General features: G+C 43.7%; 1 protein-coding gene across 5 annotated transcripts in view; it reads left to right on the forward strand.

Annotated features, from left to right (window-relative positions):
• Positions 1-6,526: 6,526 nt before the first annotated feature.
• Positions 6,527-17,254, forward strand: part of HDDC2 (HD domain containing 2) — a 34,533-nt gene continuing 23,805 nt past the window's right edge. For 2 of the 5 annotated variants that reach the window (XM_082216192.1, XM_082216189.1), the window contains exons 1-5: positions 6,527-6,616; positions 7,927-8,048; positions 9,524-9,626; positions 12,097-12,165; positions 13,357-13,495. In XM_082216192.1, coding sequence (XP_082072318.1) covers positions 6,572-6,616; positions 7,927-8,048; positions 9,524-9,626; positions 12,097-12,165; positions 13,357-13,495 — 478 coding nt within the window. In that variant the 5' untranslated portion in view covers positions 6,527-6,571. Of the gene's footprint in view, positions 6,617-7,926; positions 8,049-9,523; positions 9,627-12,096; positions 12,166-13,356; positions 13,496-14,067; positions 14,304-15,672; positions 15,824-17,254 lie in introns of those variants that run through there. The other 3 variants (XM_082216188.1, XM_082216191.1, XM_082216190.1) reach the window with 3 other exon arrangements.

A 17,254-nucleotide genomic window follows, 5' to 3' on the forward strand; every position in this document is an offset into this window, starting at 1 on the left:
TATGATGAACTGGTCAAGAGATTTTTATTTAAGTCAGAACAGAGGTTGTCAAATATCAGGCCCAGTTTGAACCAGTGGATTACAGACTTGTTTTGCTACAAACTGCTCTTGCAGACAAGCAGGGTCATTAAGTTCCCCTTCCACCCACTGACCTTGAAAAGTCTATGAAAATACAATAACTTTTTAGAAAATATGCACATATACATTTGAGATTCTAATGATTTGTCACCTGAGTTCTGCATCTCATTGTCTAGTTCCCCCCCCCCATCAACCAAATAAATAGAACAAATGTATTCTTTAAATTATAAAACAACATTCTGTGGAATGTTGTTTTGGTTTTACTTATCAGCTTCTATTGAGGGGTTTTGTTTGGGCACAAGGAACATTAACAGGAAAAAATATTGACTAGTTGTTCTAGAAGTGTACTGTACTAGATAATGTGAACTTAAAATGTTTCACTGACTTGCTCACCCCAAAATCTTTTTCTCTTGCTCAGCAAACCTAAGACATGGATATCATATTTGAGGATCCATATCAGAAGCAATTATTCAGCAGATCACTGTAATTAAATTAAATTTATCCTGCAGAAATCCAGTGCTTAACAGCATATCTATTTTGAAAGCAATGCCAGCATGGCATGCAAAGCAGACCAGAATGTGTTTGTGTGCCTTTGTTATATATACACGTTTTCATTGTATTTTATATTGCCAATGGTGTGGGGGTTATTTTACAAAAAAAGCAGTCATAAAGCAGGCACAAACTGTTCCTATCTCCATGATAGGTAATCTAATGTAAAATGAATTGACATATACTAGAATCTAGCTGATGCTCCCATGAGACCAGACAAAAAAGTTATATTCCTTTTGTCTCACAGCGGAAGGTCGTGATACTTTTTAAGCAGGCAGCAATCCATGGCAGAATTCATCATGATAATGAATAGTTCTGTTGGCAAAAAGAAAGGAGAGTTTTGTGGCACCTTACAGACTATCAAATTCATTGTGGCGTAAGATTTTGTGGACAACATCAGATGCATAAAATGCTATCTGCTGCTGCAGGCACATTTATTTATTTATCTAAAATATTTATACACCACCTTTGCTTTAAATTCAGAAGGCTTTGATTACAAAAAGAAATGACAGTAAAAATACAAAATAAAATATCAGCCAAGAAGCCAGGGCAAAGTAGCGAATACAATCAGCTGTGACCAAAGGCCAGCAAAACCCTAAGAAATACAGGCACGATTGGCCAAAGAAAGAATTGTAAACAGTGAGGTCGGAAGGAAATAAAACATAGAAAATTACAGACGGTGATAATTATGTTTTTAACATTGTCGAATTACAAAAAAAGAAAGAGAAAAAGACAGGGGTGCTGACATGCAGCTGTGCCAATTCGGCCCGCAAGGGACAGCGCTGAACCCCTTTGGCGTCGCCAGCTCCAGCGGCTTCGGGGCAGCAGCCTGTGGGCAAAGAGCGCCACCTGCCGTCGCGAAGGAGAATGGCCCGAACCCATAAACACCCCGCAGAAACTCTGCTCCGCACATCAGATGAGCAGTATTAAAAGACCACAATCCCCTTTTGTTTTGTTTTTTTGCTAAATGGTTGAACTGTTGAGGGGAGCAAGCCTCCTTTCACGAATCGTCCACAGCATTCATGCACCGTCCAGGCCAATGCCCGATGAGCAAAATGTATTATTACTGGGCTTCATTTGCACCGTCTGCCCCCCCTTTCATTGTTCCCAGGGGGCTGGCGGACCTCCGGCTTCCTTGGGGACGGGGGTGCACAGGAGCTGGGATTGAGGTGGGGGGCTAACTTCTGAGTCGATGTGCCTGGGAATCAAGGTGCTCACACTAGCAAACAAGGCTCATTAATTAAATGAATGGAAACTCACGCTGCCATTCAAGGAAACGGACTCGGCTGGAGACAGAGTGGCTGGGTATAGATAATAAAACCATTATTATTATTTCAGTATTGTTTTGGCAACGTTGCAGACAGAAGGCGACCTATTATATAGAAAAAAGCAATCAAATACAAAATAAGACAGGTTTCACGTGAGGTTCCACGTATAGCTCTGGTGGCAGTGACCCAGTAGTACTTTATTCAGCTAAGCAGAATCAACAACAGCAAAAATGTTGGATGGGAGGCTACCTGGCAATCACTGACTCCTGCTGGCTATATGTGGTATTTCATCATCTTTTGTCTCCACCACAAGGAGAACTTCAGCCCTCCAAAGCGCAAAGAGTTAGCCCTCTTTTGGATTCACAGAAGCAAAGTTTCATTTATTTATTTGCATCTGTCTTCCAGCTGTTAAGAACTTACTCTTCCTCGCCCACAATTCAACCTCCTGGGTGCAGAGCGCTTGTGTACAAGGCTCATAAGACACTGGATAGGGCTTCCATGCAACAGCTGTATGGTACAGCCAGGACTGCATTTTCTATTTACTGACGGGCACTGGTTTCATCTTGCTGGCAACCAGGTGTCTATCAAGATTTCAACCCTGCTGCTTTCTGGTCCCAGGCTTTGACTCCTTTTCATAACCACTGTGAAAGAGAACTGCTTTCTTACCTATGAGTGTCTGTCATAGCAGGTGGTTAACTTATTTATTATAATTTATTAAATTTCTATCCAGCTCTTTATCTGAGGATCACAGGGTAGTTTACTTTTTTATATTAAAAAACCCCATAGTAACAAACAAAAGCAATACCCCTTCACAGTTTGAAAGGCCACAGATTACTTAATTAGGTAAAGATATGTAGCAAAGGGGCCAGACCACCTTCCCTGGGGAGAACGTTCCACAAATGGGGAGCCACCACAGAAAAGGCCCGTTCTCTTACTGCCACCACCCACCCACCCACTTCTCATGGAGGAGGCACACGAAGAAGGGCCTCATTTCAAAGAGCTGCATCTCTGAGAGAAAGCAGGGTCTAGTGCAGGGTCATAGATGGGGCTGGTCCACCTGCAAGGCACGGGAAGGTGACTACTTCGTACAACAGCATCCACAGGGGCAGCAAATCCCGATGGAAGTCTTTACGAGATGTCGCTCCCGTGGTTGTGCAGACAGTAGAGATCCACCTTGGTCATCTTGATCAGCAGGCAATCCCCCCCCCCCCCGTTTTTGATGTAGATCTTAATCCACCCCTTCTTCTCTGGCAGGGAGGGGAAGTTCCATTTTGTGGCTCACCTCATGTGCCAAAATGTCTTGGGCTGGCCCTGGTCATAGGCCATTTTCATCATCAGGCTGCCGTACCCCTGCACAGAACAGGTCCTCCTCCTCCTCCTCCTGGTTGCTGCCTGTTCACTTTCCTTCTCCCAAACATGCAAAATCCTTCTGGGTGAGCTGAGCAGGGGTGCAAATGGGGCCCTGTGGGAATGGGCAAGGCGGTGGTTACAGAGCAGTGGTTACAGCAGCAACGAGGCTCTGTGAAGGACCTCAGTATCTACAGGAGCGCTTCCATGTGGGACGATGACCTGGTAGAAGTTAACCAGTCCTTACAGTAAAACGGGCACTGCGTACACTTGTTCCCTGTTCCCCACCTACTGCTGTTCAGCCGCCCCGTTCCCCTTCTGCTCAGTGCCACTGTCCTCTGCCTCCTTGGGGGCATCTGCACCAGCGGCAAACAGGAGAAGGAGGAACAGCAGCAGCAAATATCCCAGAGTGTGCGAGAGAAGGAGGCTGAGCCACTTTTACTTCATCACCTCCTGCCTCTAGGTGAGGTTTGGGCCCAGACGGTAGAGAGAAGAAGCCAGAGGAAGGCACAACAGTGTGATGTAGTGGTTAGAGTGCGGGTCTCCAGGACATGAGAGAGACCAGGGTTCAAATCCCCTCTGGGCTACGAAGCTCACTGGGGTGACCTTGGGCCGGGAACTGCCTCTCAGCCTATGCCTACCTCACAGGGCTGTTGTGGGGATTGAGCCAGGAGAGGATCATGGAGCCACCTTGAGCTCCTTGGAGATGAAGGTGGGATATGTATGCAATAAATAATAACGAGAGGGGCGGGAAATAACACAAAGGGAAGACTTCTCTGGGGAAGCCAAGCATCACCCTTGACAGCCCTAACTGCTGGCCAGTGGCTTAGCGTGGGTTGTCAGCACCCAGGGCAAGGCAAGTAATTTGCGCCCCCTAACCCGCGGATTTGCGCCCCCTAACCCGCGGATTTGCGCCCCCTAACCGGTGCGGCCGGCCCCCCCCGCACCCCCCACGCTACGCCACTGCTGCTGGCTGCCACCCCACACCCTCCGCACCCCACCGTGCAACAGAGCCTTGGGCTCTGCTGTTGACCAGCAGCAGGAGAGACAGACCGGAACAGGCAGCAGAGGCAGCCCAGGAGGGTCTCCATGGAGGTGGGTTTTTTTGGGGGGGGGGGCTCCAGGGAACAAAACAGGAGAAAACGGGGCTTCAAGGCAGCGCAGCACAGCTGACTGCTCCCCCTGTGGACATCGGTGGGGAAAAAACCACCGAGTCAAAAATGACTCAGTTGACTCAGTTGACTCAGCAGCGGCAGGAAGGACTGGCAGGCAACACCTCCCCTCGGGGCTGGGCGATGGGTGGGTGAAGGAGCTTTGCTGTATTTCAGAAAGCGTTGCACAGGTTTGGAGGGGATCCCAATTGGGGGCGGTGTTCGTAGTTAATCATCCTTTTCAGCAACTGATGTGGGTTGCATAGTAGTCCGGTTTTGCTGTAAGAACCGCAAACTTCTGGGCAGGTCGCGAACCCTTCAAGCACAAGTGCTAAGGACATCCTCCACACTCCCCTGCTTTTGCTGCGGTTATTGATGACTGTTTTTGCAGTTGGCTATCTTGTAAAAATGCAATGTAAAAATGCATCCGAACTCTCTGCATATTCGATTTTGTTCGTCAGGCTAAAATGCAAAAAAAGAAAGAAAGAAAGAAAAGAAAGTACTAAGAGTGGTGTTGTGCGCTCAGGTAATTCCTAATTCACGTAATGCTACATACATTATTTGTATGTGTATTTTAATGCACAGTAAGATTATGTTCTACCATGTTGCTGTTATTTGTTTGTAAGCCGCTTTGGGATCTTTTGAATGAAAAGTCGCATAGAAATAAAATCCATCTATCCAAACCCTTTGCATATTTTATATGGTCTTCTAAGCGTGCATTGACTTACAACACGGGTGGATGTGTTTTTTTAAGGGGCTTGAATTGTGGCGGAGCTTGTTTCCTAATTAAATGTTCTTATAGTTGGCGTGCTATTAACATTACTTTGCAAGAAGTTGGTGGGAAAAACTCGCTGAAGACAAAAGGACTTAAATATGCCACAGAATAAGCTTTTCTCGCGTAATACACTGTGGCTTCATTGCAGTGCGCATGTAGTCGCCCATTTGCTAAGCAGAAGCAGCCCCGGTCTGTATCTGGATGGGTGCCTACATGGGAGTGCAATGTGCCGCATAAAATTCTCCCTTTTGCGGCAACTTTTTCTTCCTCTTCTGTCTATTTTATACAATTGGCGTTTTAAACACAGCGCTGGCAATCCAATATTTATATCAGGCTAAAATGCAAAAATTAAAACACTTTTTCCTCTTTTTACCAAGTGTGATGTGGTGCGTTCGGGCAGTTCCTTTTTTAACACAGTAGGAGGCGCTGTGCCAATGTAAGAAATAATGACTATTTAACGGTAAAAGTCCCTTTTTGTATGTTAAAATAATGTTTTGTATGTTGTAACAGTATAGTGCAGCCTCCCTTCCCAGCTGAGGGCTCCCCGCCCCCTCCTGCTTTGCAGGCAAGTATGAATGGGATTGGGGCTGTTCCGGTGGGAAGAGAGGCACGCAGCGCCCACTCTCGGTCCTTCTTCTCGCCTGACCGCTCCCCCCCCCCCACCAAAGAACCAGCAACTCAGGGGCTGCCCGGGCTCGTGGAGATAAGACGCCTCGGAGGAAAGGAAACCGTGGCGGTTGAGGTCGAGGCTGCAGCCACCCCACTGCCATCGCTGCAGAATTAACGTCCGGAATGTGTAGCAATTAATTAAGTAATTAAAGCGTTCCCGGATTCATTGAAAAAAATCTGGTAACCTTAGGTTACACGCGCCAAGAACCTTGGCCGAAACAACAGGGCTTTTCCCCCTCCAGAGCAGCTTCACCTGGAACTTCAGCAAACACTTCAAGGGGTGTTTTGGCTGTGTGCACTCGCAAGGGTTTGACCACGTGCTACGAAATACCTACAGAAACCAGGAGGGGGAGGGGGAGGAGGAAGGAAAGTGGGGGGCGGCTGCGTCGGACTCGAGAGGGAGGAGGGGAAGCGAAGCTCCTGCTTTTGAAAACAACGTCCTATATCCTTAGAGAGGAGAAGCCAAAGAGACCTCCGAAGGCTCGGGCTGGCAGAACCGGTGCAGAGGACGCCTCGCGCGCATCCCCACGACCAAGGCTTTCACGCGTGCGGGTCCCTAGGCTAGCCGGCGTTCGGGGCCGTAATACGCCGCCGACTTGAGCCGCCGGCCAATGAGCAGCCGAGTGGCGCAGGAACCTAGGAGCCGAGCCTGTGGTGTCGTCACTTCCTCCCCCCCCGCTCTTGGGCAGGCAGGCAGGCGGGAGGCCGCGGCTCCTGCGCTCGTAGCCAGCACCATGGGTAGCTTGCTGCAGTTTCTGAAGTTGGTGGGGCAGCTGAAGGTGAGCAGAGACCCCGACTGGGTGGTCGGGAGCAAATGTGGGGGAGGGGGGCGTCAATGCCCATCTTCGCAGTATCCTTCCCCAAAGGTGCTGCAGCACAAAACCCCCATGCATCTCCTCACCCTCCCCTTTTAGCATCGATTAAGACGGCAGTCCAAACCCCACTTACCTGGGAGTGAGCCCCATTGAATGCGGCGGGACCTACCTCTGAATAATAATAATAATAATTATTATTATTATTATTATTATTATTATTATTATTTATTTATACCCCGCCCATCAGTAGAATATCAAACATTAAAAACTTCCCTAAACAGGGCTGCCTTCTGTTGTCTTCTAAAAGCCAGGTAGTATTTGATTTCCTCCCTGTTCCGCAGGGAGGGTGCCACTACCGAGAAGGCCCTCTGCCTGGTTCCCCGTAACTTCACTTCTCGCAGTGAGGGAACCAGGCAGAAGGCCCTGGGCACTGGACCTCAGTGTCCAGGCTGAATGATGGGGGTGGAGACGCTCCTTCAGGTATACTGGGCCGAGGCAGGGTTAGGACTGCAGTTTGCAGATTTTTCCTGCAGCAAATCCTGTTGAGCTCAGTGGGATGTACAATTAGACCTGCGTAGGATAAGGCTGCAATCCTAAACACGTGCTTCTGCTTAGATTAGACTTGCTTAGTACAAAGGTGCATACGATGCTTGCGCCTGGTCAACTTCTTATCCGGCTGAAGGACTTCTGTGTTCTGACTCTGCTTTAGGAACCTGGAGACCGGGTAGCGTAGAAATAATAAGGAATCTGTTGAAAAAGGGGATGGTGGTAAATCCAAGGGACACTGGAGGAAAAGTTGGCCGGCAATGAAAGTGAGGTAGTTTACAAGTAATAGAAGGCCGAAGAGCGGAGAGGGCTTATTAAAGAAGCAAGGGGAAATGGCAGTTTGTGGATTGCCTAATAAATTGCCTCTGTTGCCTTGCAGAACCTAAAGACTGCAGTTAGTAGTTCAGCTTTGCAGTAAGCTTAGTAAGATAGGATACAGGCAGGATCTCTCAAAGTTCATTTCACACCCAGTATACAAAACTATCCACCTGGGGAACTAGGAAGTAAATATTTTATTTCTGGGGCACAGGTGCTTATAGGAATACTGTCTTGGAATTACTTTTTTTTGGTGTCTTTTAACAATATTTATAATCAGTAAGCACGACTAACAAACAGTCTGTTAAATATGGCAGCTTGCGTTTCTACATGGCAGCTGGGTATAAAAAAAGAAGATGCATGCAAGCCTCCCCCCCCCCTTTGACAGTATTGCTTAAACTCTTTTTGACTAGAGAGTCCCACGGACTGGCTGGGTATACAGAAATGTAGCAAATCCAGAGAGCGTTTCAGACCATATGTACAGGATGGCAATCATGGCGATGGTAACTGAAGATAAAGCACTTAATAAAGACAGGTATGTATACTGATTGCAGTGGGTATCTTTAATGGATGTGGGGGACTGCACATTGTGGGTTCACTTTAGTGAAAAGTAGCTGCACTGAAGTTCCATTCTTGATGGGATCAAGTTCGTTGCAGCTGTCTTATTTTACTTTTCATTGGATCCAGGTTTGTTTATTTATTTGCAACACGGAACCGTCGGTATTGTACACTGCCAAACCACACAATTAATAGAAAAATAGAAGTGCTGTTTTAATACTGCTTGATTGCATCAACTCCTGTAACTATTATTTAGGTGGGTCAAAAAGGGTTGACAGTATTTGATAATCGTGGCTTAATAGGAGGAATTCAGTGTTGTGCTGTTAAAAATGCTCCATCATCACAAGTATATCTGATTGCTTGAAGGAACAATCTCTTCTCCCTGACACCCCCCCCCCCCCCGTTCTGGGGGTTCTGCAGATACACACACCTTGAAGTCCTTGTATGGACTTCTGCTAGCTGGGCCCGCTAGCTGAATTCAGGCCAATGTTAAAATACCATCATGTGAAATTTAGGTCATTCTTTAATTTTCAAAAATGAATGTGTATGAATTTGAGTGCCTTTCTTGGTGGAATGTGGAATTCACATTCACCAATAGGATTGAAGAACTTCTGCTGGGTAAATTAATATGTAATGTAAAGCTGTGCAATATTGTCATTGTAACATCAAATAAGTAAATCCAGGCAGGTTTAAAAACAGAATAAAATCAAAAGTTAAATCTCGATTTAACTGGTGATAGCAATTATTTTGCCAGGCTTAGTACTGAAATTGTCAGGTTGGTATATTACTTACATTGAATACCTTTTTATCATGACCTATTAAAACATCAGAAAGTAGTGAGCAAGCTTTTGATTCAGATAACTCTTCTTCAGGCTAGACATTTTATTATTGTTGCTGTTGAAGGAAGTCAATAAAAATGTTTCAGAACCTGAATCTGATTAAAACATTTGTAGCTCTAAAACATCTTTTCCTCTTTATTTTGAACTACATCTAGCTTGAAGAGGTAAAGGTAAAGGGACCCCTGACAGTATTTGGAAGCTTTGTCCAATGGTTGCCATCAATTTGATTTGAATTAATTTTATAATGAAATGATTTTAGAATGTTGTATTATTTTATTGTTGTTAGCCGCCCTGAGCCCAGCTTCGGCTGGGGAGGGCAGGATATAAATAAAATTTATTATTATTATTATTATTATTATTATTATTATTATTGTTGTCTGAAAGTGACATTTTAATTGATATTTGGTCCTAATAGGATATTACACTGCTGTTATTTTTGATTTTTATTGGAACCAAACTTAAGGTTAACATAGATATTTAAGGAAATAAATATAATTGCACTAACCAAAATGAATTGTATAATAAGTTGACAGGATGCAGAGATTGTTATACAATACTATCTTTTGTAGTTGCCTTTTAGTAATAACGTCTTTAAATATTTTCTGCTTCCCAGATGCATCCGGTTAGCTCTGGTTCATGATATGGCTGAATGCATAGTTGGTGACATTGCTCCTGCTGACAATGTTTCCAAAGAGGAGAAACACAGACGAGAGGAGGTCAGTATGGTGGCACATGTAGCTTGATGGTCTACTTCTAAAAAAGAAAGGACCAAGATTAGTCTGTAAAGTCTGAAAGATCCTCAGAACAAAAGAGTCTTGCGGAAACTTAAAGACTAACAAAAATATTAAGCCGTAAACTTCCATGGATAGTGTACAGCCCACTTCATCAGATGTATGAAGTGTTATCCTGTGTTGTAGGAATATCTATACAGGCAAGAGATTGTTAGCAGTGAGATTAGAAGGAAAGGAAATACAGAAAAGTACAGACGTCAGTTACATTATTAACAGAAGCTAGTCACAAAAAACACACATCACTGGTAAGTTAGTCAGCACATGTAGTGTTGTAAAAATCTATCGTCCCAGTTCAGTCCACAAGTGATAACACTGAATTGCTTCATAATGGTAATTTGGCAGTTTCAGTTTGCTGTTTCCTTTTGAAGTTCCTTTGTTCCAGTATGACCACCTTAAGGTCAGTGATGGCACATCCAGGGAGGTTAAAATGTCCCCCGCTAACACTTAGATACTGCCATTTCTGTAATCTGAATTGTGGCGTTCGTTTTCTTGAAAAGAGGCTGGCTTGTTTTTTCCTATGTAGAATGCAGTTGGAAAGACACACAGGGCTCAGCCTCATGATACAAAGCTTCCATGGGATTTCTGTTATTTGAATTTGCACCTTTTAAAACTTCATTGATGTTTTCTGTCAACCCAGTTGAAGACAAAATTGTTTCTGTGAAGTGGCTCTAATAATGAAATTGAACAGATTCAGGGTGAGTAGTGTAGAATACCGGTCACTAGAGGGCACAATCTTGTATTTTACAAGAAAAGATTTCTTACAGGAAAAGCAGTCTAGTTTGTGGGATTCCATAGTGCCTTTCTTTCTAGAAGGGAAGATTCAAACATAGAGGCTCTGTCATCAGCTGACATTCAGTTGTCTTCTCTATCAAGAGAAAACTAGATGGAAAGTGACTTATTTGAAAACTTCCTACCTCTCATGAAAACTGATTGGCATTCTGTGCAGGAGCTGACTTGTCAAAGGACAGTGAAGACTAGAAGGCTCTGAGATATAAACTTGTTATGTGTGAAATATTTAAAGTAAGGGGCACCACACACAATCTGTGGCAGTGCAATTCTGTGAAAATGGCAGGCGTTTCAATCATTTGCATAGTGGACCCCTCTCGTTCATATCCATTGGTGCTTTTTGATGATCTCCAGAGGTCATCCTTTGCTCCCTTCCTTTAACCCTTTATAAATTATACACAGGCTGAAAACAAGCTGTCTGCTGGGCAAGACTGTGTTCCTGCTTGCTATAGTGAGCAGTGAGCACTGGAGAATGGACAAGGAGGCCTGTAGTAACTGCCTCCTCTCCCACTGCTTCAGGGCTTTTAAAGTAGGGCTGGGGGAATTCAGGCTGGGAAGGGGGCAAATGCAGTTCTTCAGGCCTCCCTGACTGGCCCTCTCCCCCCAGGGCACCCCTACCTGGCCGTGCTCCCTCTTCCCCAAACACTTGAGTGTTTTTGCCTGGCTGCAATGTGCCCTTGAATTCTGATCATGCCTATTGTTTGCTTGGATGGTGCATAGGGAAGGGTTTGTGAATGGGTGTAGAAACCAGCCTACTGTGCAATAATAAAATTCACATTTGGCTTTGGCCATACACACCACTGGCATGTGGCTTTCATAAGAGTGTCCAGCCTGGGCTGAAATGGGGACAGTCAGGATGTCCAGGTTAGCAACCAACAACCTTATGGACTCTTTCCCAGGGGCGGTCTTTGGAAATCTTTCGTAATATAGCTTCCTGAGTAAGGCCAGAATTTGGCACCCATAAATGGATCTTCTCAATTTTGCACCCTCTCGGCTCTGCTCCCTGTACAGGGAAACCACCTGCACCACCCTAAATCTGATGCTGCTCTTCCCATATCACCTTTGTTGTTGCGTAGCAGCTGCTGCAGCATCCCATCCCAAATTGCCAAGAAAACTTTGAGTCTGTATGGGAAGGGAGGGCTCCATTGTGTAGCTCAGTGTTAAGTTAACATCAGTTTCCAGGAAAGGCAGTGCTCACATGGGAACTTCTTCCACAGAACTGAAGCTTTTGATGTTCCTTTCGTTGCACAAGAAGAAGTTGACAAGAGGGTATCCTGCATAGTGCTAGGATTTCCAGATTATTGCTCTGAAACACATCTCACTTGCTTTGTTCTGGGAAGCACCAGATTGCTTAATAGCTTGCATAATTTTCTTCTTTTGGTTAGTACTTAAGATGATGAGGGATGAACTGCGTTATGGAGTGACGTTTGTGTGTGTGTGCGTGCGTGTGCTCACATTCTTTTTACATTTGCCAAGACCATCTGGCCAATCCTTACAGGTTTTCACTGTCAAGGTGTGTGAGATCAAGAGAATGCAGCTCATCACTGCCAAAAGAAGGGAAACAATATTGGGGTGACACCAAATAAAACACAGGATTCTCTTTTTCTAGGAAGCTATGAAACATTTGACCCAGGTGCTGTCTGAGGAGCTGAGAAAAGAAATTTATGAACTCTGGGAAGTAAGTTTTAAAGATCTAAAATTGCTTAAATATTAAAATTCATTTTCCCCTAAACAGGTATTTCTCTCTACTAAACATCAAGTATAGATCTAAATAATGACTTTTTTGGAAGCATTCTTGGTGTAAAGCAGGCTACCAAGCTAAATATGGATATGTTACAGGGGGCACTAGGGAGACAATCAGCGTTCTGAGTTTGCTGCCTGCCTGTTTTTATAAAATCCAGTGGGGCTGCCATGCAACTGAATGCCATGGTGAGCTGCATTGGACTTGGGGGTGGTTTGGAGTAAGGTTTGCCTGAGGAGACTTAACATATTTTGTACTATTGCATTGACTTCTGCCATAGGATAAACTCTAAGCAACTGAGCTATCCAGGGTGTCAGTTGTTAGAAAAAAATGGTTGTAACCATGTAGTTTTGATTTCAAAGTAGAAACTGGTGTGTGCTTAACAGTAAAAACTCAAAAGTGGAAGCGGATGGATCACCACAGGAAACCGGCATACAGTGGTGCCTCGCAAGACGAAATTAATTCGTTCCGCGAGTTTTTTCGTCTTGCGAAGCACGGTGTCGGAAAAGTTTTGGAAAAGCTTCAAAAATCACCAAAAACCTCAAAAAAGGCTACCACACTGCGTTCTACGAGTTGCTCCTCGAAGTCAAGTCGCAACTGTATTAACGGTGTTAAGAAAAAGGAAACAAACTTGCAAAAAACGCAAGATGTTTTCGTCTTGCGAAGCAAGCCCATAGGGAAATTCGTCTTGCGAAGCAGCTCAAAAACTGCAAAACCCTTTCATCTAGCGAGTTTTTCATCTTGCGAGGCATTCGTCTTGCGGGGCACCACTGTATTAGAAAGCAAGAACCTGTTTGAAAAAGAAAGTATTTGACAAGCATGTCTAACCAGTGGGAAAGTCCTGTGTTCTGCAGCGAATGCATTTCATTATTCAGGTGTTATGAGATACCTGTTGGCAAGGTATTGGTTTGGTTGAAGCTCTCTTCAGCAGCAACTGATGAGAATTGCTTCTGGACTCGTGAACATGTAGTGGTGGTTCTCAATATTTGGCTAGAAATCCTTTACATGGGTTAGACCAGGGGGCTCAGAAATGAACTGCTTCCCTTGTACAGCAGTGCATACAGTTGCATTTTCTGTGATTTTTTCCTTCTCAGTAAAGTGGGTTACCACCTTGCACACCCCTATTAGGAATATGAACACCAGTCAACTGCAGAAGCAAAATTTGTAAAAGAGCTGGACCAGTGTGAGATGATACTTCAAGCCTTGGAGTATGAAGAGTTAGAGAAAAAACCTGGAAGACTTCAAGACTTCTTTGATACAACGGCAGGTAAGACACCCGCCTCCTTTTTTTCTAAACACTCATTGTGTAGCTTGGTATTATTTTTATAATGGAACCTGCAACAAACATTTGCAGAGTAAATGGAAAATGGTGTTCCAAACAGCCAGACACCTTAATCCCTCCCCCCAACTAATCTTTTCAACCTTGGTGCTCTTTTTTTCTAGTAGCACTGTTTTGGCTACATAGCTGCCTGAAGTCAGCACCCGAGTTTGCTATTAAAATATATTAGGGGTGTGCAGTGACTCTGTATTGAGGGCTGAATAATGAGGCACAGTGGGTTGATTTTGGATGCTTTCCCCCTCCCTGCACTGAAGCACGATGCTAGTAACTGCTTCCCCCCCCCCCGAAGTTGGATCAGGGTTCCCTCAAGGGTACCCTTATTTTTGAGTATTGCAGCTCTGTGTTTTCCTGCATCTCTGTTTCTCTCGGCCAAAATGTTGCCTGCAGAGCACTGAAAAACACCGCATTTTACTTTATTTCTATTAAGGCACAGCAGTGGAGGATTCTTAGAAACAAGTTAGAAGCTTTGTTTTTTTTAATTCTACATTGCTCTGCTTTAGTGGGAAAATAAACACAGTTCTTCAGATCTCTGCAGGGAACTAAACTGCCTCATATTGCAGGGCCTTATTGGAGGACATAAACAAGCACCAGAAACGAAGGTGTGTAGTTTTTAACAAACAGAATATACAAGGAAGAACACATGCCAGTTGCCCTCCTCTTACTTATTTTTCTCAAAAAAATTTTTACTTATGAATTTTGGGCTTTTATCTGGCCTAATAAAGGTTTTCTTTAATTTTGATGAGCACCTCTGGGTTCTGTTTTTTTTGTGGGAATAATTGCAGTTCAGTGGAGGAAATAAAATCCCTTTTGCTTCCCCAATGAAAAGCCTCTATACCTGTTTGTCTGTAATGTGGCAAACATAGTCTACCCCGGAGGCTTGCCTGTTGTCTGTACATTTCAACTGCTTTTTTCGAGACGGGGAGTTAAGAGTCCTTTTTAGAGCATAGAGTGACTGAGCAACAGACTGGAATTTTTAAAAAGATAGAGATGCAGTGCCAAATTTTAGAGGCCAGTGCACACTCCTTATATATAACTATAACAGTAGAAAAGTTTTGAAGAGAGATCCAGTATAAAACAATACTAACCCTTGGTCTCAAACACCCTTTCATTTGCCACTTGCTTTGAAGATCGCAATCATGCAAAGCACCCTAATATAATATGGTTTTGACTAGTATTGGCTTCACCGGCTTATTCACTTGTTGGGCAAGTGGGTTATGCACATATACTTCAGCTATGGTTGAATTACACCTTGTCCTTCTGGGAATAGTTGAATTCCTCCATGTGATGGAACGCTCTCACACAGGGAACTGGCAGGTGCCACATCTATGATGGCAGTTGGATGCATTCCATTGTTTTATTTGAGCTGCTTTGAGACTTGTGTTACAGGAGAGGCAGGAATAATTTGAGCATCTGAACCACCTTGGGAGCTTATCAACACAATGAACTCAGAAAGTGTCTGTGAGCCAGAACAACGACTAGAAGTTCCATTATTTCCTCCCAATTATGACTCCCGGGGAAGTCCTCCATCAAAAAGCAGATTAGATAGAAATTGATATAGAATGAAACTTGGGGTGAGTCCATTTAGATAGTGAGCTTGCCCCTTCTCCCTTGGAGTGCAGGTCCACATTAGAATCACTAACTGCTTTTGATACTCCCGTAGGTTAAAAACACATGGCCAAGTCCTGTTGGGCATGCACTGTTCATACCACCTTGTGTCTCCAGTGTTTTTTGGTAATGCTCAGTCTACCTAACACTTTCACATGACACCCCCTAGATTCATGAACCATTGATGGTCCCCAAATCCCGCTTTGAAAGGCAGGAAGAATGTCACCACACTGCTGCTTCATGCTGCCACCTGCTGATGCCCTGATGCTTCAAGGATTAAGGAAATCACAGGGCATGAGCATCAGGAATTTTCCATACTTTGAAATGTCCCTTCCTAAAATTATAATAGTGTAAGAGCAGCTCAGTATAAAACATGAGAGGCTATCCAACATAACAAGAACAAGCATTTCTTGTTGAGGAAGGTGCTTTTATCTCACTGCTATATTCTTGGTACATAGCAGAATGAGAAAACATGTTAATGGTGATCTCTTGATCTACAGGAAAATTTAGTCACCCTGAAATAGTCCAGCTTGTGTCTTCCATAAATACAGAAAGAAATACAAAAATAGATGCAGCAAACAAAGATCGTCCATCTTGAGTCACCTTTCAAATGTTTTCAGCTGTATCTATAATAAATTATTTTAAAATCTCTACTGCGTGTTTGGTTTTGCAGTATACTACCACCGGAATACTATTCGTTTACTAAATACATTATAGAAAAATAATAAAAAGTAGGGTTATATGATGTAGAAAGTAGTTTTATAGGGGACAGCTGGGCCCTTCACACCATTCACTAACATATGTGTAAATTCAGATAGGTAGCCGTGTTGGTCTGACACAGTAGAACTATATATAAAAATATTTTTTTTTTAAAAAAATTGTCTAGTAGCACGTTAGAGACCAACTAAGTTTGTTCTTGGTATGAGCTTTCGTGTGCATATCTGAAGTGTGCATGCACATGAAAGCTCATACCAAGAACAAACTTAGTTGGTCTCTAACGTGCTACTAGACAATTTTTATTTTTTTATATATATTCATATGTGTAAATTGGATACAAAAAGGTTTCTGTGGTTGCTTCTGAGATAGGCTCAGTGTACATGCTAAAAGAGAGCTCCTTGTGAGAAGACAGTGCTGCCTTGCTAGATATTCACTGCACCTCCTAAAAAGTCAAGCAAGCTTGGACATGAAAACCCAAAATACCAAGATTTGATGTAGCTGTTCATGGGGTCTACTTTATTGAAACATGTACAACAAATCAAAAAAGCCTACAGCAATGCCCACCCTCCATTGAATCAAACACCGCACTGGTGTGAAACCCAGTAAAAGCCCCAAGAGTTCAGACCAGAAATCACTGAATTTGGTTTGAGCATTACCTTTCACTATGCTGCGAACTGCCCTGCGATCTTTGGATGAAGGGCGGTATACAAATTTAAATAATACTAGAGGCTTAGCTATTGTGGCAGTTTGAAGAATATATAGCTTACATGATATTCTAGAATTAGGGTAAAATTTGAAAGTTGTCAGAAATTTGAAAGAACAAAGTTAACTTATGCTGTAGTTCAAAGAAACCAGTTGATTCAGCTTGCTTTTTCTTCTTAGGCTCTTGTTTGTGTACAGGCCTGAAGTGCATGCAAGGTTTCCAGCACCACCTCCCACTCTGCTCCAGAAAGTCTCCCAATCCCCTAAAAGAGCAGAAAAAGGGTAATTTTTGCCTCTTCATCCGTTCCTCCAAGAGTGGTATCCTATGGATGGCATTCCACTCACAGCCACTATTTATTTCACATACACAGTCCTCAAGGATGCAGCTGTCCTGTTATTGTGGAAGTCAGCAAAAAGTGTCATTGTCCTTTTTGTAGACAGTAGCTAAGAGCTGCTTTTAATATATAAATCCTCCAACTCTTTCACACCCATATATGCTTTTTGATGCTGAAAAATCAAGTTTACAGACTCCTTAACTAGAGGAAAAGCAAACCATTTATTAGAAACATAAGTACTTTTGCTGTGGCAGTGAAACCAGATAAAAAGGGAAGAACAGTCTCTGTGGCACAGTGGTGGGTGGGTAGGTTGGTGCCTCAGGACAAA

The sequence above is a fragment of the Podarcis vaucheri genome, assembly GCF_965113315.1.
Source record: "Podarcis vaucheri genome assembly, chromosome: 3".
NCBI classification, from domain to species: domain Eukaryota; kingdom Metazoa; phylum Chordata; class Lepidosauria; order Squamata; family Lacertidae; genus Podarcis; species Podarcis vaucheri.